General features: G+C 43.4%; 1 protein-coding gene across 1 annotated transcript; it reads right to left on the bottom strand.

The window, feature by feature from the left end:
• Positions 1-326: 326 nt before the first annotated feature.
• On the bottom strand, positions 327-27,751 carry unc93a (unc-93 homolog A; the record flags this gene model as incomplete). Its single annotated transcript, XM_083643749.1, has 8 exons — positions 327-616; positions 2,109-2,240; positions 7,636-7,771; positions 15,816-16,027; positions 16,751-16,879; positions 21,514-21,743; positions 26,054-26,235; positions 27,662-27,751. The coding sequence occupies 8 exons, from the start codon at positions 27,749-27,751 to the stop codon at positions 327-329; spliced, it is 1,401 nt and encodes a 466-aa protein (XP_083499875.1).

Raw genomic sequence — 27,751 nt, 5'->3', positions numbered from 1 at the left:
ATGATGTGTTGTACATTGTTGCTACCACCTGTACTGTATCCCTAACTTGAAACATAAAGGGGTGGACATCTTTCTGGATCAGGTAAAATAAGAAAAATATTGTTCCTATAATGATAATTATAATAATGTTTTTAAATGAATTAGTACACGGTTACTCATCATACACTGCATATTTTATGTAGGCCATTGCCCAGTAAACTTGGGTCTAAGTTTTAGAGAGTCGCAATCTCGACATTTATATTATTGAAAAATAAAAATGCATTTCATCTAAAGGGACTCTTTGGATTAAAGAAAAGATAATACAATGTAAAAGCCAACCCAGTTTTCTAGAGTCTGGCCTCAGCGATGATGTACTTCTTGTCTGTGTGAACAGTGTCATGGTGTTGGCTGTAGGCTCCCTCTTCAATGGGCAGTGTAGGATGCTTGTACTCCCAGTACTCCACTATGGGGTAGGTGATGGTGGTGAGGAGCAGCATGGAGAGCAGGATGTACAGCTTGGTCTCCAGGCAGATGAAGGTGCTGTAGGCGAAGGCGATGACAAAGCCCAGAGACTCCCACATGCGGTAGTTAGCGAACGCAGCCTCTTTGGCCCGGGGAAAGAGGATGCCATAGAGGGCTGCAGGACACACACAACAGGCACGCTCAGCCATCAACAATGCTAAACTACACACATTTGTGAATGTTTACTAATGAAATGAATGTTCGAGAACAACTGTAAATTATTTTGAAAAAAAAGAGAAGACTCACTACTACTATAAAATTGCTCAAATGAAGTTCTAATAAAAAAAAGTTCAGACAGGAAGACTATAATCTGCACATTTAGGCTTCCGTAGTTCACTTCTTATTTCATCCTGCCTTCATATCTTGCACACACACGTTCAAAATAGCCTGCCACTTCCAGGCATCAATTGAATAATCGGCTGTTAGCCAGCTGGTCTCATCTACCCAATGGCATATGACACATCGTTACACACCTCCATTGTAACCCTATCACATGGCTCACATGGGGGGCATGGTGGAACAGGGGTAGCGCTATCACCTCACAGCTAGAAGGTCCCGAGTTTGATTCCCACCTGGGCCACTGTAGGCGCTGAGGTGTGTCCCTTCCATGCCCTCAGTGCCCACCGCCCAGGTTGGCCATCTTGTCGAAAGGGCCTTTGTGGGAGGGAGTTTGCATGTTCTCCCCGTGCTCCCTAGAGATCCTCCATATATGACCCCCAACTGAAAACATCGTCATCTGACCAGCAGCGTTTGGAAGAAGTTGGTCCCCGGGCGCTTTACTGCAGCTGCCCACTGCTCCTGGCCTGAACCATGGAGGAGGATGAGCGAGGATGGGTCAAACACAGAGGACACATTTCACAGTGCCTCCAAAGCATGTGCGTGTGTGTACTGGCTGCCATGCACGTGTGTGCATGCCACAGTGTTTGTGACAAATAAAGACAAGGTTTGTTCGTCCAGTTAATCTAATCTAATCTAATCTGGCTGCTGTCCTTTTAAATACGTCTCTTTTTATCCACTTCAGCCTCCTCAACTCCTGCTGTTGTTAGCGTGCACCGCTCCACCTCCCTGTCTCCGCTCAGTCTTCACAGATCCAGCAGGCGACTTCGCGAGCTACAGGTGAGCATGCGATGCACGCTAGAAATGAGCAGGTGTAGCGCCCAATATTTCTAGTATGGAATACCATGTAAATGCAGAAACAAATGAAATACAGATAATGCCATTTGTAAAAGGGCGATCGCCCATCCCCCCCCCCCCCCCCCCCCCGGATGCTTCTCCCATTTTTCTCCCCAATTGTATGTGCCCAAATTCTCCTGTCATCAAACTGTCAAGTCTCATCAAATGGGGGTCCTGGACAGTGAAGTGTTTTTTTTTTTTACACAACTTCCTTTGTCCATGTTCTGTGGGTGTGAATTAGACTGTCTGAGCTGCATTCACAGAATGTAGAAGAGACAGTCTGGTTTGAGAGACTACTGTAATGTGGACTAAATTAGGGGTCCATTGTATGCAAAAGCTTCACTGCCAAAGACAACCAAATGTAATTCTAAGATGAATCAATCCTACAATCAATATGTAATCAAACTGTGTGGAGCACATGTGAGTTCCCTCACCATTGGTCTGAGTTTGCCAAACAGCGTCTGCCATCCCCCAGAGAGCAGGGAACACGAAGAAGACAGGCAGTTGTTCGGGATGAGGCCTCCAGTACAACAGAGCAATGATGCACGAAAAGTTGGTGAGCGCCGCTGCAAATGGACAAATATGACATGCACATTCAAATTAAAGGTCCTATCTGTAAGCTCTAACTATTACTGACACCGGTGGCCGTTATAGTAACTGCAGGCAGCGTGTGAACGAGCTGGTGCGCAGGCACCATACTTGCACGTGCCCAAGCAGCTGCCTGGCAACAGCAGACTGTGTTGGTTGCTTTGTAACGTTAACTCATAAAAGTCACTTAGAAATGGCAACCTGGACAATTTATCGGTCAGATCAACCTCGAGATGCCCGGGAAGGATTCTGCATGAATTATCGGACGTTATTGTGGCATGTTTTGGTCGTGTCTTGGCTTGCATTGGCTGCGGGGAAGTGGATCAGCATATTCACGTTAGCGTGAGCCAGGAACTACCCTGCTTCCCCTGTACTGTACCGTCTAATAATGCCTGGGGTTGACCAAACTGAACAGTTAAACAATGTTCCATAAGCATAATAGTAACGTTAGGCATTTTACGACTGTTACATTCATTATCCACACAAGACATGCTTACGCAGCTCGGCCGCTCTGCGGGCTCACTTGATCCCTCGCCCGCCCTGCAGCTCGCCCGCATAGCGGGCGAGCTTGCTCTTATGACATGACTGATGACCACATCATCACTGATGACATCATCATTGCACTATAGGGCGATCAGCCTTAGCGTAATTAATCTGCCCTAATTAAAAAATCTGGCTCCGTCAGGTCACCAGGTGCTCTTGACACATCCTGAAAGTTTCAGCCCGATCACACGTAAAACGGCATAGCTGTGGCCGGCCAAAATTCTTGAAAGAAACAGACAGAGTTACAGAGAGAAAGACAGATAGATAGATAAACAGACAGATAGACAGATAAATGAAACTAGAAGAATTAAGGAATTGCTTGGTGACCATGTCGGGAAGGGGGGTAAATAATGCTCTGAAGTTAGGCAAAATTTTGGCGAGGGAAAAAATTGGCAGGGTCATTTTCAAAGGGGTCCCTTGATCTCTCACCTCAAAATATCTGAATGAGAATGGCTTCTGTAGGTAGGGTTAGTCACACCTTGACTTGCATGGACTTTCTGTCAGAAAGGTGTCTTTCCCTTTGAGAATGTTTAAGCTTTGTTTTTCAATCAAGTCTAAATAACTTTAACACAAGTTTTTAATAAAAGTTATAATAAAGTTTTTATTATTTTGAGAATTTGTTAGATTTAGAATGTAAATTCTCTATAAATGATAATATATTTAAAGCCCCAATCAGTCCTTTTTCACCTTAATATAACAGCTTTTTAGTAATTGAAGATGGTCCAGTGTATTCTAAGAGGGAAAATTACCTCTATTGGTCCCACACTGCCCTCTAAAGGCCTCTCATGGCACTAAACATCCCGGAGACAGCATGAGTGGCATACCGCGCATGCGCTGTGTACAGCAGAACCGCTATGTTCAGGAGAAGAAGGAAGTAACTCGGTGCGGATTTGCTACGAAAATTACATTTCACGTAACTATGGATTATTGTTTCATCAAGTGGTGAGTACCCAATGTCACAACATGTACATAGAGCTTTCTGGCGCTGTGTTTTGTTGACTTTGAATGGTGATATCGATACTGATACTACTGCAATAGAGAGCTAACCTGACGCTGCCAGATGGACGGTTTAGCTCCACATTACATTTCACTAAACCAGTCAATCTGGGAATGCAGTAACCCGACCCGCTGATGGAGGCGGGCACTTTTTCCAAGCTACTTGGCAGGTGATTGGATGACCCATCTGTCTATCAACGCTGGTGCATGTTAACTTCAACTAATCAGATCGCCATGCCTCTGACGTCACGTTTGCGACCGGAGGACGGTGCATGGCCTGTGCATGTAAGAGTGATTGAGTCCTCACCGTCCTCATCGTCGTAAAGTTGCCTTCGAAGCATGAGGTTCGATTATAACGAACTAGTTGTGTGGCTTAGCCTTCCCAAATGTTGAGGGTCGTTTTTTAGAATTTAATACATAGAATTGGGAACGTTACATTCAATTTCATTCAGACTGCCTGTCACTTCCACGGTGGCAGCCATGTTGATGAGTGAAAAGAACTACAAAGACCATGTGCATCACACAGAAAGCCCGCCTAAGGCTGCCGCTGATTCGTCGAGCCGGCCATGGTTCGGCTAATCATCTTAACTGCCTGTGCATGACAAGATGGATTACGTCGAGAGAATCTCTTTTGATCTCGCGAGGTTATCCATCTTGCAAGCAAGGTTACTAGAGAGCTGCGCGGGCCTGAAATCTCAGCCCAAGCCCTCCCCGGCCCGTGACATGCAGACCCGAAGCCAATATTATGATATAATGACACATCTCTCCCTCTCTCTTTGTTCCTCTGCTGCTTTGGCGCGGCCGTCCTGCTCCTGCAGCCTCTCTCTCTACTTGACTCTCTCTCTCTCTCTCTGTTCGGGAGCTGTCGGCTGTACACGGACGGACACGGCACACACGGCTTGTTTTGTTGCTTTTTACACACTAAGACACAGCACGCTGTCTGTCGCTGACTGAGCGGAAAGCTACATGTCATGACATGAGATGAATGGCAGACTAACGTCATGTGAGAGTCTGTGTGTGACTGTGTGGCTGGGGGAGTGTCTGTGCACTCCTCCTCTTTGTCTGACTGTGCCCTGCTGTGTAAAATCGAGTATTACAACATTATTTAATTTAATTATTGAAACGGCCCGGCCCGGCGCTATTAATTAAAAAAACAGAAAAACAAAGCCCGGCGTCGGCCCGTATTGTCACACCATAATAAAGAGGATAATGTGATGTGTGTAGTTCCTCATAGATCTAGCCTCTTCTCTCAAAGTGCAGCAGATTCATGCATTTTACTTTGAAATCTACAAAACTTTCTTGCGGGGGGGCATGCACCCAGACCCCCCTATGGGGTCTGCAGATCCCCTGCTAAATGTCCCCACGACTTTCCAAATCAAACCTACGCCCTTGGTGAACAGATTTACCAGTTGTTTTTATACATTTACTGGAACATACATTTTGTTTTGGAACGTGAGTATAACACAGACCACCACAAAGGACAAGCAAAAAAAGAGGGTGTGGTGAGTAGGGCTGTCCTCTAAAAGTCGATTAGTCGAATCATCAGTCGAGAGACCCGTGAGTGGACGGTGAATCCTCAAGTCGAGCAGCCATTTTTTCCCAATCTTAATTTCATTTGTTAATTTATTGTTGTTTAGATTTATTTAGGCCTAATTAGTTTTTGAGAAATAGACTAAAGAACTGTATAGCCTAGCCCTAGAAATTGGAGATGTCATTTCAAAGCAGCGACAATGTCTTATTTTACACTGTTTCATTTGTTTATTCATGTAGGCTACATGTTTTAATGTTTAAAAGGTGAAATAAAAAGATTAGGATATTTAAAAAAGAAATACTATACATGTCTCATTACTTAGACAAATCCATTATCCAATAGTCTGACGTCGGTAATTCAAATCTTGCATGAAGTCTCTTATTGATTTTTATCAATAATAATTAATTTGCATTGACTGTTAACACATTGACTGCCAGCCGTTTTTTTTCACTGTAGGTAGCTTCTGCCAGGCCTTTTTTTGAGGATTCTGGCTCATTTTACAAGAGCCGAGCATAATTTTCTGGTTGGACTTTGTGAACACAAAGTTCAGAAAAGTACTAATAGAATGTGTGCTTTCTCTGTCTAAAAGAGTTAGTTTGTAGAGTTAGTAGTTATGTAGATATTAGCCGTTGAGTACAGCATGGTTTCAGCGTCTGGAAATTTATTCAGAGATAAATGGCTTTTTGTGAAATTCGATAGAACAGTCACTTTAACCATTCATTTTTGGCATCAGTAAGACCGTCAGACATTCTAAACAATAGTTTTGAACAGTAATTTCCTCCATAACAGCAGGAAACACCCCTCTCATTCAAACTCCTCCCTCCGTGTGTCTTCTCCTCCTTCCTCCTGGCTCTACAGCGGGCGTGTCAGAAGCGCGTTGCTGCTGCCTGCCTGCCTGCCTGCGTGCCTGCCTGCCTGCTTGCCTGCGTGCGGACGCTCCTTGTGCGAGTCAAGATGGGCCGGGGAATGCGTGGGCGATGGGCAGATGTTGATTCTGGCCTTTCTGAGGTGTTTCAAAGTGTGTTTCACCTATAATCTATTTTGCAAATCGCTCTCCGCTCTCTGTGTGCTGCTGCCTGCGCGGCCGCTCTCGGGCAAGACAAGTCTGGATTACTGTAAAATCGCCTCGCCATTTCCTTGAATGGCTTGCTCCCGCGGCAGTTTTTTCTTTGATTTCGCTCGTCTGGGGGAGCACTGTCAACACTTAGTGGGTCGGTAAAATAGATTATACACATTCAATACCTCCAATAATTGTATAGGAGACGTAAAAGGGATTGATCAACGCCCCACCGTCAAAAAAAAAAAAACGATTTTTTTGACGTATCAATACGTCGCTGGCAGTCAACGGTTGGATTCTGCTTGACGTATCAATACGTCGTTGGCAGTGAACGTGTTAATGTGGTCAAAAATAATGACTTAAGGTATGTATATATATCTATGTATATGTATGTATGTATGTATGTATGTATACATATAGACATAGTAGCAGTGGCAGAATTCGTCGAGGATAGCCCTAGTGGTGAGCACTGACCTAAAAAATATGCACAGGGCTATCCCATTGATTTTGGGCTCCCGTTTTGAGTTGAAGTGGTGGTCGTCATCTTGATTTTTTGTCAGCAGAGTGTGGAATGGGTTGGAATGGGTTGAGTCCTTACGCAGCTCATGTGAGATGGGGGTTTCCCAGAGCCACAGCTCCGCCTGCTATTGGTCCGTGATTAGCAAGCTGCACATCACTGGACAGGCGACCTGTCAATCACCCCCTTTTCTATCTATTTTACTCCAAATGGGGGTTATATAAAAAATGACCCCCATACAGTTGTTATGAAAAGGTGAAATTAGCTATATAGACCAAAACCGTGTTAAGGCCCAGGCTGTAAAGATGCTTAATCACAAAGTGGGGCATTTTAACATGGGGTGAACAGGAACGACTTCTGAGCCCTGCCTCAAGTGGCCATTCGAGGAATTACAGCTTTCAGGGTTACTTCCTGGTCCTCATAGCAAAACCTTGTGCCTTGCCGCCATTTGGTGGTGAGTCACTATTCAGTTTACTATTGGATACATGCTGCATAAATGCATGAAGGAGGACAATGGCTACCGCTGAACATGTTTTTGTTGTTTGTTTCTATTACAAAAAGCATGATTTATATAGTATGGACCATTTAAACAACATAACATTCTAAGCTTACTTCCTGTTGCAGTGTTTGCAAATACAATAACTGACAGAAAGTCAAGACAAGTCCAAACTGTTCCCTAGCAACACAATTCGGGTGAAACGGTCTATATAAGAATAAGAATGATTTTACCCAGGCCGAAGAGTGTGTGTCTCCCAGTGTATCTAGCCAGCCTCCCAAAGACAATGGAGCAAAGAGAATTAATGGCTCCAAAGCAGATCATCACATAGCCAACCATATGGATCCCCAAGGCACATGTCACATAGTTCTGCAATGGAGACACAGGATGAAGAGAAGCCATGAGGATGTGGGTGGAAAAAGCAAAAATAACAATGATGAGGTAGTTGGTGAAGATGTAAAGTAACAGCTTTATGTTTTACACAAAAGACAAAAAGGGCCGCAAACAGTGTTCCTGTTCCTGTTGTGAACAATCAAGTAAGAGATAATCAACTCCTAGATTTACACAATTAACATTAAATGTGGAGGCGAAGAACTGCAGGGGGTTGCCTCCATGAAGTGCATTAAAACTGTTTAATGCACACCTAGGAGTTGATTATCCCACTTATACCATGGTCATTTGCCAACAATATAAAATAAGAGCATTTGCAAATGTTTTTCACAAGCCATAACTGTTTACCTAGCAACACATGGGAAACCGACTAATACCTGGAACAATCATTAGGTCTATAGTAGAGCGGATAAGCACAATAATCGTGCACTTTTTGACAGAAACGTTAAATTTCACATATAGTTAGGGAATACCATAAGATTTATTTTAAGATTGCGAGGGAAGTCAGATTTGACCAAAATTCCAAGATGGCCGCCATTTTCTCGCGTCTAATGTACAAATGTGCTTATAACAATTGTGCACTTGTTAAAAAAAACACTACATTTCTCACATAGTGAGTTAATACCATAAGGTTTATTTTCAGATGTGGAGGGAAGGCGGATTTGGCCTCAAATCCAAGATGGCTGCCATTCCTCCCTAGTCTAATGTTCAAGTGTGCTCATACCATGATACAAGTTTCACAAATCTTAAAGTATTTCTTGGTGAAAGTGTAGGGCCCCCTTGGTAATCTAGAACAGATTTGAAAGCATAAACTGTATAATAATAATGTGGACAATGTGAGCGTGACGTCACCCATTGGGTTTTGATGGAACGAGATGAGGCTTGAATCTCCCGCTTCCTGCTCATCGTTGATTGGTTGAATGGATTAATGCTACACGGAAGTACGGGGAGAGGGGGCAGCTGCCGGGGGAGTTTCCGAATTTGTCTCACAGGCTTGAACTGACTGCCATCTTGTTGTTCGCTTCTGGTTGCTAGCTTGCTCGCTGGCTGGCTGGTTGCAGTGGTGAAATGGCCCAGGAAAACAAATATAATAACTTTTAGCCCGAAGGTATGGGCGAGTAGCAGTCCAGCCAGCCGACCACCGTCTTGTCCGGGGCCTGGCCAAGCCCATGGTGTGGTGTGAGCCTGGTGTGAGCCTCCAGCCTGCTAGCTGCTGCTAAGCCTCCACAAGGTAAACTGCTATTATACTTATATCTATGGGCAAACTCTAAACTTTATAACTGAGGTGGATTTGATCGCGCACTTGGTGCTCTGCTATGTTGGACTGTTTGAGTGATGCTCATGTTTGTAAGCTAACGCTAGCTCGATCAGCATCGTGTGCTAACGTAAACATGTGAGCGTTGCAATACTGTAACTGAAATTTGGTGGCGTTAATGTTATAGTGATTAATATAACACGGTGTTGTTTGTTTCTTCAAGGGATGGCCGCCGGAGTACCATGGTGGTGCAGGAACAGCAAAACACAACAGAGGCACATTGTCCCCTGGTAAAATGATTTGTGAAAATTAATGCTACTGCTCTCCTGAGCTTATAATGGTAACGTTAACTATTATCTCCTGAGCTTATAATGGTAACATTAACAAATAAAGAAAAAAACATCGCATGGATGCATAACTGGGACGTATCCTCAGTGATGTACCCTGGGGTCATAGGATGTTTCGGGTCTCGCAACATCATACACCCTCGCCCAGGTGACCCAGCCGGGGCTGGCCAAGCCCCAACTTACGTCCCAGTAGCTACCCACGGTCAGCCCTATAGGGAGGGTCGAAGGTGGTCTCACCAGGTCTACGACCTGTGCGCTGCACCAGACTCCCCCGCTCCAAACATCTCATTCTGAGGTGATGGTATCTTAGTGGACACCATGCAGTACCAGTACTTGGTGGCACTGCAGTCTCCGTGGCACTGCAGTCTCTCAACATATTACTGTGAGAATATTGCTGATCATCAGTTGTTCAACCGAAGATATTGCAATAACATAAGCCAAATGCTGACAATATAATGCTGACAGATTTGAGACTTGAGAGATTTACTTTTAACCATTTGGTATGTATCTGCCAGTGTGCTTTTGTCAATAAACATTGCCAACAAAGAACCTTGTTGTGTAGGCTATGTACTAAGGTAAATCATGTACCTGAATGTACCGCAAATATCACAGGACGAGTCCATTATAGTTGTCTGGTCAGAGCAGGCAGGTTGTTAATAAGATGTGATATAAAGATCTTTGATGTCGAGTGAACCAGCTTGGACCAAATGACGAGGAAGAAGAATGTGAAGATGGAGAACCAATCGACTGCTTCAAATCAACGAATGATTTATATTTATTGAAATATGGTTATCTGTAACAATTCGGCATACACAAAGGCTACACTATGCAACATATATTTTGATATAATTCAAACTTAAAGAATGGTTCCTTTTCCACCATGGTGGGCTGGACTGCTGTGAAATGGTTACCTATATTTGTGTCAAGTGTTGCTTGGTAGATTATCTATATATGCCTAATTTACCAGAAGACATATTCGTGCAAGACCTTAGGCTATGTTGAGTTCTATCGATCCAATAAAGTATGTTTTCAAATAAGGATGACATATTAAATTGCTGAGCTTGGCCTCAAGACAAGTGTGTATCATCTTTAAATGTCCAATACCATACAGAAGAGCAAATTGAACAAACGACCAACAGCATTCAAGTCTGCAAAAACTTGTGATGTTATGTCACTTTAACATAACCTTATGACGCTTACTGTATAACATCGGCAGACCATTTAACGTTACTTTACATAGATAACGTTAAATGGTCCGCCATGTTATGAGCATCACATTACATGTATGCCATCTATACGGTTACGTGTCTACTAACATTATTAAAATATCATAAAGTCACGCTATTTTCTGATAATTTGCTAAAGTATGACTTGCTATCTGCTAGCATTGTTTGCTAGGTTTCTTAACGAATTTCTTATTCGTGTACTTTCCACAGACTAGATGCCTTGCGGCACATTGCTGCCTCTAACGGGCAGAAGTATTACTGTTCGCATTATCCAAAGTATATCGCCTATTTTCCTCGAAATGGGGCTATAATTCAAAAAATGGAGGACTTGAGACCATGAAAAATACTTAAAAAACTGTTTTTTCAGACCATAAACTCATTTGGAAAAGGAATTTGTTTATTTAAGACATATACTGAGAGAGAAGTTGGCTCGTTTCCCATAGAGTTGAATGGATGTTCCCGGGGAGTGCTACACAAACTGCGCCCCCCACTGGCTATTTGAAAGAATGCAATTTCCGCATTGGCATCAAAAATAGGGGGGCTGAATTGGGCACTGTTTGCCGTTCCAGTTCAAAGACCATTACATTTACACGTGTCAAATCTGGGCTAGATCACCAAGGGGACCCAGACTCTCACCAAGACACACTTTGAGATTTGTGAAACTTTTATCCTATCTGTGAAAATGGGAAAATGGAAGATTTCATTGTTTTTGCCCCATCTAGACCGCATAAAACCAGGTCTAGTTCAAAGACCATTACACTTATAACTTGTTATAATCTGTTCTAGATTACCAAGACCCTACACTCTCACCAATAAATACTTTCAGATATGTGAAATTTTTATCATGGTATGAGCACACTTGAACATTACACTAGGGAGGAATAGCGGCCATCTTGGATTTGAGGCCAAATCTGACTCCCCCCCCATCTTAAAATAAACCTTATGGTATTCACTCACTATGTGAGAAATGTCATGCTTTTTTGAACAAGTGCACAATTGTTATAAGCACATTTGTACATTAGACATAGGAAATGGCGGCCATCTTGGAATTTTGGTCAAATCTGACTTCCCTCCCAATCTTAACACGTTCACTGCCGTGGACGAGATATCTCGTCAAGCAGAAACCAGCGGTTGACTGCCGTGGACGAGATATCTCGTCAAAAAAAAAAAAAAAAAAAAAAATGACGGTGGGACGTGGATCTAACCCTTTTACATCTCCTATAAAAATATGGGAGCCACCGAACGTGTACAACCCATTCCACCGACCCACTAAGTGGCGACAGTGCTCTCCAGACTAGAAAAAGCCGAGCCAAAACTGCAGGGGAAAGCGCGACCATTCTCATACTGTAGAATTGTTTGGCGAAAACGCTTTCGCGCTGGCGCACAACGGTGGCGCACAACGGTGGGGGGTTCCAAAAATAGACTGGGTGCAACACACTTTGAAACACGCTGCATAAATAAGCCCAGAATCGCAAAAGCTTCATCAAATCTCTCAACCGAAACCCCAAGAAACAAGCGAGCCCATCCAGACTCGCCCGACGAGGGGCAGTCAGGCAGCACAGACAGCAGAAACTCGCTTGTGACAGACCCGCTGCAGCCACGGAGGGAGGAGGAGAACACACACGGAGGGAGGAGTTTGAAGGAGAGGGGGTTGTTTCCTGCTGTTATGGAGGAAATTACTGTTCAAAACTATTGTTTAGATGTCTGACGTCTTACTGATGCCAAAAATAAATGGTTAAAGTGACTGTTCTATCGAATTTCACAAAAAGGCATTTATCTCAGCTTAAATTTTCAGACGCTGAAACCATGCTGTATTCAACTGCTAATGCCTACATAACTACTAACTCTACAAACTAACTCTTTCAGACAGAGAAAGCACACATTCTATTAGTTATTTTGAGATATTTTGTGTTCACAAAATCCTAACAGAAAATAATCCTCGGCTCTTGAAAGATGAGCCAGAATCCTCAAAAAAAAACCTTGGCAGAAGCTACCTACAGTAAAAAAAAAACTGTTGGCAGTGAATGTGTTAAAATAAACCTTATGGTATTCCCTACAGTAACTATGTGTGAAATATCTTGTTTCTGTCAAAAAGTGCACAATTCCTCTATTTTTGGGAGCTAATCCGCTCTACTATTACCATCCGGTCAGCTTCTCATGCAATGGAAACTTTGTTTGCTGTTCCAGTAAATAGGACGGACCATACGAGCCGGTATGCATCTACATCAGCTGAGCTTTTTATTTGTGTAGTACTGCACGGACACGGAGGACGCTGCAGCTCCACACTACTTTTCTCGTGTCACCAGGCTCTTTTCGGCAAGAAAGAGGAGATTTCCCTCGGCTCGTGCACGAGCGGGGGCGAGCCCGGCCTTTGACACAGAGAGACAGAGAGAGAGAGAGAGAGAGAGAGCTCTGTGTCACTTCCTGAAAGTCTTCGCTCTTAAATGTTTATACAGTATACTTGGCCAATACGTATCTATCATACAAACAAAGCAAGCTGCCAAACGGTAATGTCTTCATTTAAAGGCAGGCTTTTCCGTGGGGGATATGAATATATATTAAATCTCACGCCCCTAAGGTTTTCAAATCTGTTGAAATTTTTGAAATTGGAGGTTTACTCACAGAGATATCAACCGAAATCCACTCTGTGTGTGGGGGGGGTGGGGGGGAGGTGCGGGTGCGGGGACTCGAAATACTACATTTCCCACAATGCACTGGGCTTGCGTGGCCTTCGTTTTCATGCCCACCCCTCAGGCATTTGGCTGATATCAAACTCCAGTAGGTGGCGGTAATGCACATTGCCAACCGCCATAAAACTCAAAGAAGAAGAAGAAGAAGGCTTCGACAATAAAACATATAGAGAAGAAGAAATAAATCGAAAATAAAATTGCCTCCAAATTGCACCAAATTTAAACCGAAGTATCTATGTCGGGAGATGTCTTCATAAAAAAAAATTCATGCATTTTAAGGCATTTTCGTAGGAGTTACGCGCATCTGATGTTGTAACTATTTTCTGTAAAAATGTGTAAAAACGGGTACATTGCTCAGCGTTGATTTCGTTACTTCAACCCACCTACTACTAGATGTAAAATTTGACGAGCTTTCCAATGCCGCCAGTCCCGTGTCGGAACGTACTTCCGTTCCCGAGATCGGTCTCTTTGCAAGGAACTATGGAAAGCTAATATTAGCTACAGCAGGCTAGGCGGTTGAAAAAGATGGCTGCCTTTTTGTTTTTGGTCAAGGCCTCTGAAGGGGCATGGAGGACCTCTAGAGGCGGGACCATGGCCAACAACAGTTGTAGTTCATAGGTGCACGACTTCCGCAAGGCGGGGATTGTCGCTCTGACGCGTTTTGCGTCAGAGCGACATGGAAATAATGTGATAGATGCTTGATAGGCATGGCAGTGAATAACCAATTTCAAAAATTTCAACGGATTCGAAAACCTTAGGGGCGTGAGATTTAATATATATTCATATTCCCCACGGGAAAGCCGTCCTTTAATTAATGTAGAACGCAAAACATCGTTAAACCCGCATTCCTGTGATTAAACCCGCATTCCTGTGATAAAGTTAACGTTTGAGTCGGCTTTAAAACGGAGGGTGGTGGAGGTGGGACGGACTATTTCATTTTGTGGAAGACTGATACCAATTGCCCAAACGATTAATTAATATGCTACGTGAACGTTAGCAGTCCATAACGTTACAGCGTATAATAAGCTATTCCCCGAACGATTAATTAATTAATATGCTACGTGAACGTTAGCGGGTATTTTAGCCTATGCAGTAGGATAAGTAATAGGCAATAGGCTACCATGCACCAGCCCTATGCCAGGTTTCCACCTGGCCTTGTTTTTTATTTACCCCCCATTTTCTCCCCAATTGTACTTGGCCAATTTCCCCCTGCTGCCCTGGTCGCTGCTCCACCCTCTCTGCCGATCTGGGCAGAGCCATACACTAGCACCATGCTTCCTCTGACACATGCGCAGTTGCCAGCCGCTCCTTTTCACCTGACAGCGGGGAGCTTCACCGGCAGGACGTGGCACGTGGGAGGATCAGAAAGCACAGAGCAAAACTTGGACATTGTATCCTACTTGCAAAATTATTTTTGTCATTCAAATGTCCCTGTTTCTCCATGGCGCACATTTCTATTTACCAGTCAACCAAAGAATCCAAATTGCATCAATTAAAAGCTGCAAATCACATGTTTTTAACAGTGCTGGTGCCCCAGAAGCGTTCCCAAGCACACTTGTCCCCAAATTATCCCCAGGTCCGGCGTTGCGTTTCGTGCCCGGGCGTGGAACGGGGAACCGTGACAGGGTCCACTTGAAAAGGTGGTCTGGGGAACGCTTTGGTGTGCCCGGGGACGGAACCCTTGCGAATGCTAACATCAACCGTACCGAACCAGATACACAACACATGGGCGAGGATACACTCCAGGCGTAGTTGATGACACAAATGTACTCTGCAGGTGTTCCATTCTGTTCCCGAGCACGGAATACATTTTGTAATGTGAAAGCTGACCAGCGGGGGAGGGCGGGCAATCGTACTCGGGCGTGAAAAGGAACAAAATCAATCGTTCCCAGTGAGAAAGCACCCTACTGTAAGACCGCCCAAATGCCACTTGCGCCATTTTGCAGGGCACGGAGAATAGCAGACGATTTGGGTACGCCTCCAATTCTGCTACCGACCAGCACTAAACATGCGGGTAAGAAGATAGAGACCTAGGTGTCTGCATGTGGTATTTTGGAGTATCAGTCGGCCTGCACCACAGTAGTTACAGTATACAGTGGCCTACAACAGTTACAATGGTAAAAAATAAAACCAAAATTGTCCCCCTTTTTCTATTTCATAGATAATATTATTTGACTGATATATTGACTGCCGAACTGGAAATGGCCCCCATTTTCATTTCAGAAATCTGGTCACCTTACCCCAGGGATCCTTGAGGAGGTCCATTCCAGGGGGTCCCCAGGAAGAAAGGGGATCATTTATTTTAACTATAATTCCATCCATAAGTAACACAATGTATGACTATTTTGGTCATGGGTTTCATACACTTTCTGTAATAAACCACCTAAAGCAAAACTCTTATCAGATGAGCGTCCCTGGGACAAAATCAAATTGGGGTCTCTGGTCTAATTTGTGTCAGTTGACGTGAAAAGGTTTGAGAAACACTGCTTTAGGAGCCCTCCTCACCTTGGTGTACTCCCCAGACAGGAAGCTCTGCTCAAAGCCACTGTACATGGTGAGAGGGATGAGGGTGACCAGCCTCCAGTCAGCCATCAGTTTGAAGGTATCGAGGAACGTGTGCCAGAACGGCTCCCTGCTGCCACGGAACCCCCTGGCCTGCTCCCGGTCAATGTTGTCCAGAAACACCCCCACAATGATCATGGCCAGGACCCCCACTCCTACCACACCACACAGGACAAAGATGGTACTCCGCTCTATGGCCATTGTGATCTTAAGCCAATGTCACACCAATCAAACATTATCCAACAATGTGCCATGGGCTAAAGGATTGAACATGTGGAATCTGACCAAGTTAGTTAATGATGAACTAACCATTTACAAAACATGAATATACATTTGTGATTAAGAAATGGTATGTTAACATATACAAATGTGTTGGAAGTCATCTACCAACCTTTATTAAATTAAGTGTTCCTCACCTGTTGTAATTAAAGTGTAAATCATTTACAAGTCTTTCTGCATCCCCTAATCTAAAGTATTAGGCTCTTTACAGCCATCCACCAAACATAGCATGCAGGCTGTATTAAATGGACCCCATGAGCTACAATTGTAATTAATGCTGAATCACAACTATTTAAAGATGTGTAATTCCAGCATTGTTATTGTGTTTAAAGTACATGTTTTATTAACTTTTTGGGTTTAACTGTTGGAGTTTCTCTCTCTTTATCATTGCTGAAATGATCGACAGCCACATACTGTACCACAAACAATATTTTCCCTCGTCTTTCTATCCTGGTTGTTACATTTAGACGTTATGTACGCACAGGTAATTCTCCATTGGATGGTTAGGGTTTGCTGGTTTATTTTGATACATCCTACAAAGCCTCCATAGAGCACAACAGGTCCTATCTGATGCCAAAGCAAGGCAATGCTGATATTACCAATGTAGCATCCCACTAGTGTCTGGACTAGATGCGGCGCTGGTCTGGAGGAGGTGGTCAGGTTGCTGGGAATCACAACATCACAACTAGCCGCTCCACAATACTTCAGCTGCTCCTCTGGGATCTCAGCTGTCAGAAAACACATTTCATTTTTCAGATATACAGTAGACAGATACGCAGATTACATACATACAAATAACTGTATGGGAAAGTTTTCAAAAATACATACAGTATATGAACAAAGATGTTTGTGCGAGTGGTTGAATGTAAAGACACGACAAACATTTTTTTTCATATCCTGAGCTACAGTAGATCATCCTGAAAACTGAATATGGGACTACCACAAATGCTGCCTGCAGTTATCCTGGTTAAAACCATCCTGATCACATGACAGGATGGGCGGATTTTGCAAATCTCCATGTCACTGTCTGGCTCAATATGATCATAAAATGTATATCCACTTTGACAAACAACACAGGGATCTCTTTGCTAAAGCTATGACGGGGGTCTCTGACAGGGTCTTGCTGCAGCTGCACCCTCCCTCTGGAATGCCCTCCAGCAGTTACATCTGACAACACAAATTGTCTTTCATAGTCTATGTCATCTTAAAACTGTTGCTTTTGACCTATAATCATTTTTTCTATTTTAATATTTTTTCTTTCTTTATTAACACATTGACTGCCAGCCGTTTTTTTCTTGCTGTAGGTAGCTTCTGCCAAGCCGTTTTTTGAGGATTGTGGCTCATTTTACAAGAGCCGAGGATTCTTTTCTGCTTGGAGTTTGTGAACATACAATATCTCAAAAGTACTAATAGAATGTGTACTTTCTCTGTCTAAAATAGTTAGTTTGTAGAGTTAGTAGTTATGTAAGCATTAGCAGTTGAATACAGCATGGTTTCAGCATCAGAAAAAATATTCAGAGATAAACGGCTTTTTGTGAAATTCGATAGAACAGTCACTTTAACCATTCATTTTTGGCTCTCTCTCTCTCTCTCTCCCTCCCCCTCTCGCTCTCTCTCTCTCTCTCTCTCCATCCCTCTCGCTCTCCCTCCCTCTCTCTCTCTCTCTCTCTCTCTCTCCCTCCATCTCGCTCTCCCTCCCTCTCTCTCTCTCTCCCTCCCTCTCGGGAGGGAGACGCACTAGGTTTAATCCTAGTGAGAGGGGGAGAGGGAGAGAGAGAGAGAGAGAGAGAGAGGGAGGGAGGGAGAGAGAGAGAGCGAGAGAGAGAGAGAGAGAGAGAGGGAGAGAGCGAGAGGGAGAGTTGCTTCAACTCCTCCCTCCGTGGGCGTTCTTCTTGGCTGCAGTGGCCGTCACAAGCTTGTCTGCTTTGCTGCTGTCCTGTGCCTGCATGTCTGCGCGGCCGCTGTTTGAGGAAGTCTGGATGTACTCGCTCGCTTCTTGGAGTTTTGGTTGAGAGAAGCTTTTGCGATTCTGGTCATATTTATGCTGCGTGTTTCAAAGTGTGTTCCACCTGTAATCTATTATGCAAATTTGCAATCCCGCATCGCCAGCAATCAGCGCGAAAACGAAAGCGTTTTCCCCCATCCATTTTCATGAGAATGGCTGGGGTGAGAATGGCGTGACAAGTTAAAAAAATGCTTGCCTTCCTCTAGTCAGGAGAGCACTGTGGCCACTTAGTGGGTCGGTGGAATGGGTTGTAAACGTTCGGTGGCTCCAATAATTATATAAGAGATGTAAAAGGGTTAGATGCACATCCCACGGTCAAAAAAAAAGCTCTGCTCAAAGCCACTGTACATGGTGAGAGGGATGAGGGTGACCAGCCTCCAGTCAGCCATCAGTTTGAAGGTATCGAGGAACATGTGCCAGAACGGCTCCCTGCTGCCACGGAACCCCCTGGCCTGCTCCCGGTCAATGTTGTCCAGAAACACCCCCACAATGATCATGGCCAGGACCCCCACTCCTACCACACCACACAGGACAAAGAGCAGTGATGGATACCACCATGGTACTCCGCTACAGTGTTGGGAGTAACTAGTTACTAAGTAACTAGTTACTGTAACTTAACTACCTTTTTCAGTAACTAGTAATCTAACTAATTACTTTTTCAAATTCAGTAACTCAGTTACAGTTACTAAAATAGTAACTGGGCTATTTACTAGTTACTTTAGGACATGAAAATAACGGACAACTTCAGAGGATTACCCAGTTTCTGATCCTCAGACCTAGTCCGGGGAGAGAGCTGCAGCCAGAGCCCCAGAGGCTAAGGACCTTGATAAGCCTCCCCAATAAGCGAATGTTCAATGCCACACTGTGGCACAGCAACACTAACATAATGTGTGCATTAATAACAATCGAAGCGGACTTTTAAAAGTAATGCAAAAGTTACTTTCCCTAGTAACTAATTACTTTGAAGTAACTGGTAACTTTAAAGTAATTAAATTACCTTTTGAGAGAAGTAACTAGTAACTGTAACTAATTACCAATTCAAAGTGTGTTCCACCTGTAATCTATTATGCAAATTTGCAATCCCGCATCGCCAGCAATCAGCGCGAAAACGAAAGCGTTTTCCCCCATCCATTTTCATGAGAATGGCTGGGGTGAGAATGGCGTGACAAGTTAAAAAAATGCTTGCCTTCCTCTAGTCAGGAGAGCACTGTTGCCACTTAGTGGGTCGGTGGAATGGGTTGTAAACGTTCGGTGGCTCCAATAATTATATAAGAGATGTAAAAGGGTTAGATGCACATCCCACGGTCAAAAAAAAAAATTCATTTTTTTGACGTATCAATACGTCCTTGGCAGTGAAGCGCTGGATTCTTTTTGACGTATACATACGTCGTTGGCAGTCAACGTGTTAAAGTTGTTATATTTCGATTATCATACTTATTGAACAATTAGAAGAATTACTCTGATTAATAATGCTAACAATAATAATGAAACAGTAATAACAATAATAATGCTTTCATTATTATTATTATATTATTATTATTATTATTATGAGGTATTATCAGATCTAGGTAGTAGTAGTAGTAGCCTAGTAGTAGTATTATTGGTATTATTTATTATTATTAATATTATTCAGAAACTAATTGTTGTAATTATTGTACAATAATAATTCCTCTAAATCTGGCTTCAAATGGCCAAAAAAACGGTCCCGCCCTTGCAGCCCTATCTTTTGTCCCCGCCGCTGCAGCCCTGTCTGGTGTCCCCCCCCTTGCAACCCTGTATTTTGCCCCGCCCCTCCAGCCCGGTCTGGTGCCCCCCTTGCAGCCCTGTCTTTTGCCTTGCCCCTACAGCCCTGTCTGGTGTCCCCCCTGCAGCCCTGTCTTTTGCCTTGCCCCTACAGCCCGGTCTGGTGCCCCCCTTGCAGCCCTGTCTTTTGCCTTGCCCCTACAGCCCTGTCTGGTGCCCCCCTTGCAGCCCTGTCTTTTGCCTTGCCCCTACAGCCCTGTCTGGTGCCCCCCTTGCAGCCCTGTCTTTTGCCTTGCCCCTACAGCCCTGTCTGGTGTCCCCACTGCAGCCCTGTCTGATCCCCCCCCCCCCCCCCCCCCCAGTATAAAAGTCAAAATGCGTCCATGCTGATCAGGTGAACTCATTCTTTTTCGTTCTGTGCATCAGTCTGAACTCCAGCCCGCCCACATCAATTTCAGTGGGTGAGAGTTCTTGCCTTGACAGACAACTCGTTCAGCCAATCAGCATCGCCAAATCTTATCTAATCTTATCTAAATCTTATCTTTAATTGTTATTGAGTCTATTTCTGCAATAACTGCACTTATATGGCTGTTTATACTCGAACGTTACTGCTCGTTGCTTCGCGAGCTGCCATACTGTTTTGCAACTCTGATTGGCCGGTTACGTTGTCAACAACGAGGCAGGTCCCTCATTGGGCCATGCACTTTGAGGCAGGTCCCTCATTGGACGGTGCACTTTGTCATTTCTAGAAATGGCTGCGGGTGACTTGAGGTCAGACTGAGCCGCAGAATGAAACAGGCTACCAGGCTAGCCTGCCGTGCTAAAAAGGTGGCTCATACAGCGGCCATATATTTGGCCTGTTTTTCTGCTGCAAAGTAAGTAATCTATTGTCTCATGTCCTTCTTGTCTGCAATCAATGATGACACAGTGACAAGGTTTAACATATGATTACTGATAAGTTGGATAGAGCATTAACACCATAAAATACTTGTATGTGGCAACATTATCTGCTCTTTTAGCACACACCCTTTACATTCTTATTCTCTTCTAAATTGAACTCATAAAGACACGTATGCCATCAATGAGACCTGGTTCTTGACCTGTGCGTTTCCTCAGGGCTTAATTTTCTTTTCACAAACAAACATAATTTTTTATGATTGTTGAAGTGTTTTCTGACAATCGCGATTTTTGGCGATCGCATTAGAAATCAGAAAGTGCTGTTCATTTGTGAACATTATCTTCTTGAAAAAACCTCTTAAAGTATCATACTTCTGTTTGCCACAGAGCTTATTTTCTACAATAATCCAAAATCCAGTGGGAAAACCCCAATGGTGTTTTGTTGAGGGAATTGCACGAAATTTGCCGCTGAAATCCCCCAGGTTCCGCTAAGCGCACTCCCCGAGGTTGAAGTCAATAGGACAATAGGTGGCGCTATGGCCAATCTCACGAAATCTACCGTCTGTCTGTGTGTGTGTGTGTGTGTGTGCGTGTGTGGGGGGATAGCATGGTATCGGCGCGACCGATGTCACGAAAGTGAGACAAAACATGGCGCAAATCGTGACTGACAGACACCGCCCAGCCACCAGACAGGCCTAAGCACTCTTCTTGTCTTACTTATATTGGCAGCTTGTCCAAATATGAGTGAGGACATGAGGTTTCCCCACACAGCAGACGACTGAAAGATAAAGAAGAAGATGCCAAAGTATTGGTTGATGATATCCGAGCCTTTCTTGCCGTCCACGGAGGCCTGCAGGTTACCAGAGATGGTCAGGTAGGTGCATTTGGCCGACCACAGCGGTGAGCCACCCAAACCCAGGACCACTGAGGTAGTGATAAGGGAGGCCCTGTATGAGAGATTACAATGAATTCATATGAAACTACTATGTTTTTACTCCTTACGGATAAGGCCATATGAAATCCGTTTGATCTTTCTCCAAATTCATATTTCTTCCCCAAATTCATTTTTCTCCCTTTTAATCTTAGTTTAGGGTTTAGGATCTTTTTCTTTTCTTTTTTTAATTCATGACTTGGCTCTCTTAGACTTGTTTCTCAAAGTGAAAACATAAGGGTCCCACGCAAGACCCACCCCCCTCTCATAACACCCCAATCTAAAACGGAATAATTTCTCTAGGCCTATTTTACAATTATGAAATTATCTAGGTCATTACAATAATTACGGCTACTTCGGATTTTGATATTTAGGCCTACTTTTATCAATTCCAGCCAAATTATGGAAAATTCTGCAACATTCCATGTTTTAGAGTTGATTCTATTTTTATTACCAAATTGCATGTTTGTTTGTTTTTTCTTCATTTTGCGGAAATCATATGGCCCAATCCTTAGAGTTAGTCAAGTCAATTTTATTCATATACTGTAGCATCAAATCATAACAAAACAGCGAGTACGACCAGGCTCTTTTTTTAGAGCCAACAATTGAAACAGTGGACCCTTTTTACAGCAGCCATTTTGTGTCTCAAGGCAGGGTAAACACATGTGTAACCAATAACAAACTTCCATTCCATTTAGGTGTTCCAGTGATGTGGCCCTCATTAATTTTGTTGGTTACACCTGTAACCAAAATAGTTTGTGTGAAAATAGTTTCAACTTCCCGTTTTCAGCGTGTAGCAACGAGCTAGCGTGTAGGTTTCTGCTGTTAGCTTGCTAGCTAGTTAGCGTTGTTGTTTTCACTACGGCGGCAGGGCACTATTTACAGCGACTCACAGGGAGGAGGGAGCGGAAGCCGCTCTGATTGACATGGTCGGAGCCAATGACAGAGCTTGTAATAAGCCAGCAGCGACTGAAACAGTCGCTCCAATGGGAGAGCAGAGTAGAGCAGGGGGGGGTTTATCCCAGTTATGGAGACCTGCGGCGCCAGACTCCTTGGATGGAAGGGAGAGGAGGCTGGCCAGCGAGACTAGTCTTGGACTGACTTCTAAGCCTTCTGATGAAATGAGATCATGTATGTGGGTCTCAGGGACGGCTGGTATCAATGGGCTAGGGGGGCTAAGCCCCCCCTATCATTTCCAATAAAATGAGAAAAGTATTATTATTATTTATTCTTTACATACATTATATCAAACAAACTTAGAATTGGTTGTTTATGTTGGTGTAACCTATAGAGCAGCAACAGCGCCATCTGTAGTCACAAGAAAATCAGCAAATTGGGCTAGCTTTGTCCAGCCCCAAGACACTAGTGTCAGGCTTCAATCACCTTCGTTATAAGTGATTGACAGGTGTCTGGCCCGCCCCCCTTGAGCTGCCGCCGTCTACGGCTCATTTGGGCTAAACTCCTGCAGCCCACAAGACAGAAGGGAGAGGAGGCGGGCCAACGAGACTCTTGACAACCAATGACAGCTCCACTGTACTTCCTCATCCATTTTCCTTCATGTTTGACGGGGAAAATTACAAGTGTAGAGACTGGAGGCACATTGGCACAAAGGGACACACAACAAAATCGTAAGTTTTGTGTTACGTGGTTTGAACGTAGACAACAGCTGTTGCTCGTTAAGACATCAAAGGGAGGGAAAAGACGTGGACAGCTCTCGCTCTCTCTCTTTCTTCTCTCTATCTCTCTCTTTCGTTCTCTCTCTCTCTCTCTCTCTCTGTCTCTCTCTTTCGCTCTCTCTCTCTCTCTCTCTCTCTCTCTGTCTCTCTTTCGTTCTCTCTCTCGCTCTCTCTCTCTCTCTCTCTCTCTCTCTCTCTCTCTCTCTCTCTCTCCTCTCCCAATCGTTGTCTGATAAAGACGGACTGAAATCTGTGGGAATGTGTTGGTTTTGAATGTAGTCTGTTCTATCATGTAACCTTTCACACCATTCTTGCATACTGTATCTTGTTTTTGTTAAAATGGTATGTGCTAATGTGTAGCCTACAGAGCAAAATAGTCAAATTGTGTGTGTGTGTGTGTGTGTGTGTGTGTGTGTGTGTGTGTGTGTGTGAGAGTGTGTGTGTGAGAGAGAGAGAGAGAGTGAGTGAGTGATACAGAAGGTTTTGCATCAGGCAAGTGTCGTTTGTTGCTGCAATTTGGTATCTCGGATGCTGCTATTGCTGCAGCATGAGCTATTGATGGTTATCATTTTTTAGCCCCTCCACCCAATATCACCACCAGCCGTCACTGGTGGGTCTTAAAGGGATTTGATAAGACACAAATTGATACTCCAGTTTGGGAACCCACTGGAATAAAATAACAAAAGTAAAACGTGTTTTGCTTGGTTGGTAACCCTAACCCTAACCCTAGTGTCTTAGGTCGCTTTCACATATAAGCTGTTGGACTCGGTGCGATTCGGGGGGGTGAAGTTGCAACATTGTTGCGATTTTCATTTGGTCTGGTTCACTTTCACACAGCAATTTGTCACAAGCGCACCAAACTTTCTAAACAATGTCACGTGGTCGAAACAGTCACTCGTCTATTGGACAGAATAGAGAAGGGAAATCTCTCCTCTCTTCAGCAGGCTTCTTGCCTGGCTGAGGGCTGACTGAACAACACAAGTGAATCCGCAAAACACAAACCATGGAGCAACACCACCTGCGATATTGGGATTTCTGCATTTACTTTGGTGTCACTATCAAATAAATATTTGACAAGAATGTGCCCAATATGAGCAGCAGATGAGGCAGAAAGCTGTTGAACATTGAGACGAGTAGCCTACATACCGAAGGAGATAGCCAAGCCAGCTGTTGAGAAACGATGTGTTGTTGTTATGACGACGTACGTCACGACGTGGCGCGCAGGTACTGTACACGTGTGCACGCCGCAGTGTTTGTTTTGCTCCCTTCTACCGTCTTCTACTCATGATGCACTGCATGAGTGCATCAGATGCACTGGCGCGCTTGTGTTTAGTCCGGGTTGCTTTCACACAACAAACGAACCGCACCAGGGTTCACTTGGAAGCGAACCGAGACCCACGTTTTCAAGCGGACCAGAGTTAATTTGTTTGTTCCGCCCCAGAGTTCGTTTGCGCTTTCACACCACCCCAAACAAACCGCACTATCCGAGCAAACAAACTCTGGCGCGGTTAAAGCGGACTAAACAGCTTATATGTGAAAGCAACCTTAGACGGGCCCTGTTCTAGACATACTGTATGTATGGAGGTCTGGGAGAACCCTTCACACTTGACACACTTTGGCAATGAGCCAAAGTAGGTCAAAAATGAGCTCTAGGATTTTGAGATTTTGCGTGGTTTGGTTACTTTCATCTCCATAAATATTTTCATAAAACAAAAGGGAAAGTATTTATTTTTATGGTTTTGGTGGAATGCCACTGTAGAAAATGGAATGTTGGCTAAAGCCACCTATTTCTGAAGAAAATGGTGAAAACGACATACCCAAACTAAAATGCTTATTGTGGCTGAACCGCTAGGGTTACAGACAACTGCCTGACCTTTTCTGAAAGGTAAGACTTTGCAGTTTCTGTTCCAAGTATCAGAATGACTCTATGTGTTAGTGACCCTGAGTAACACCAGCTCAAACACAGTGGTTAATTCTCGCCTAGAATAAAAAACACTTTAAGAGTGTAAACAGTTACCTGTGGTTGTTGTATTTATAGCTATAAACTCAATGGAGACATAGGCACAGGCCTTACCACATCCCAACTCAAAGAAGATGAAAAAATACCAAAACATGAGTATTTGGCAGTGGTTTTTGTAGGGAGATACCTAGGCGGATTTCCAAAAGGCCATTTGAAAAAGCCATTTGAAAAAGCCAAATAATCTGAAATGTTGTCTTTGTCTTTGTACAAAGACAGCTATAACTTCCACTGTGTTGATCTGATCCGAAAAAGGAAGACATGGTTTGATGCGCAAGATTCAGACGATTCATTTGGTATGTAGCATGAACAGCAGTGTTCAGAATTAACTACCTAATTCATCACGTTAATGACAGATGAACAGCAAAAAATCAGAAACGTAACGCCCGTGTTATGGTGCCATGCAAGAGGTAGCCATTTTCTCACATTTTACTTTTAGACACGGAAACGGATCAAAATACTGTAATAAATGTTGACCACCTCAGTCATTCAAAAAGTTATATATAGGGGAGAGTTTATAATTTATGGAAATATCAAAAAATGAAAATGTAAAATGTCCAACATGTGAAGGGTTTTTGTAGACCACCACACATATGTAAAGGTGATAATGCGTTTGATTGAAGATGTGATTACCATCCAGGGGAGAGGTTTCCAAAGGAGTAGGAGACGTAGCAGGCCATGGTGAGCACGATGGTCCACTTGCAGCCCAGGCCTTTGATCATGATGGGAGGCAGGAACATGGAGGAGATGATGATGGAGGCATAGATGACGCTCAGCGAGGCCACACCCATCCCGTCCTCCGCATTCAGGCTGCTCTGAGAACAAAGAACAAAACGCAACAATGGAAACTATCCAGTGTTCATTTTACTGATGACATTTCTGTTGACAATACCTGTCTCGAATGAAACTAGATGAAGCAACCCAGCAAATAAATAACATTTTCCAACAGCAAAATATATTATGAGACTAAAGAACAATATGAATCAGATACAGTTGAGTTAGATTATGGATAGAACATATACGGTAGTTAAGGATGTGCATTAAACTACCTATATTATATATTCTTAGAGTTATATAGACCAATCTAGTAGATTATGGTATATAATTAAATGAAAGACTACTGATAATTGACCTCTGCTTATTATTTTTCCAATAAATAGTTTGTAGTTTTGCAGTTCTCATACAGTGATCGACTCCAACAGACGCCTTACATTATTATACCTGCTACATAATTTTATGGTTCTTTCCAGGAAACCCCCCAAGTAATTAAGATTTCCTTTCAGGAAATAATTTGGAAATTGTGGCCCTGGGAAATAAAGTGTTTACAGTAGGCTACCAAAGACTGTTTCAGAGAAAGGGACCAAGAATTTCCAGTGATTTTGCTGACTAAAATGAACCAACAATGTTGTTGAATTCTCAAAAATGTAGCTAAAACTAAATCAAGACAAGAGCAAGACTAAAACTAAATCTGAAATTGCTGTCAAATGTAATATAATCTGTAATACCAATGGGGTTGAATAGGGGTTTCAGTTTTAGTTAGTTTAGTTTATTGTCATGGAGAGGAAAATATTTTTTCACAGCCACTGCATGGATAAAAGATAGATAGATAGATAGATAGATAGATAGATAGATAGATAGATAGATAGATAGATAGATAGATAGAGTACTTTATTAATCCCCTGGGGGAAATTCTTGTGTTACAGCAGAAGAGAAGAAGAGAAGAAGCCAATGTCAGTACATCTCAGTAAAAACACACACACACACACACACACGCGCGCGCGCACACACACACACACACACACACACACACACACACACACACACACACACACACACACACACACACACACACACACACACACACACACACACACAAGAGAAGAAGCCAATGTCAAAAATATGTCAGACATAGAAACCATGTCAGAAACATGTAAAGAAAGCACAGCATTTAAGTTACCCTATCTACAATAAAGTTAAATAAAATAAGATAAGAAATTGCACCTGTAATTTACACCTGTAAGCACACATGTTCTATCTGTAAAACCATAAGAAATGCATTAGTAAAGCATCAAACAATCATCCCCCACAAACAGCAACAATTTGGGATGGAAGCGCGACAAGAAATGTACAAAGAAATAGACTGTATGATACAATCTCTGGCTTTGCAACTGCTGAATGAAATGTAGGCTACTTCTCCTTCCTACTGAGAAAGGCTCTGCAGTAGATAAGCCGGCCACTTACCTGTAAGCTCTGCAGTCCTCCATAAGCTGTGAACAGAGACAGAAACCCAAAGGAGACCACCAACACATTCTTTAAGTTACGGTCGATCAT

This window comes from Poromitra crassiceps, assembly GCF_964638095.1.
Source record: "Poromitra crassiceps genome assembly, chromosome: 9".
NCBI lineage: Eukaryota > Metazoa > Chordata > Actinopteri > Beryciformes > Melamphaidae > Poromitra > Poromitra crassiceps.
This window is presented reverse-complemented; position numbering and strand designations above follow the sequence as displayed.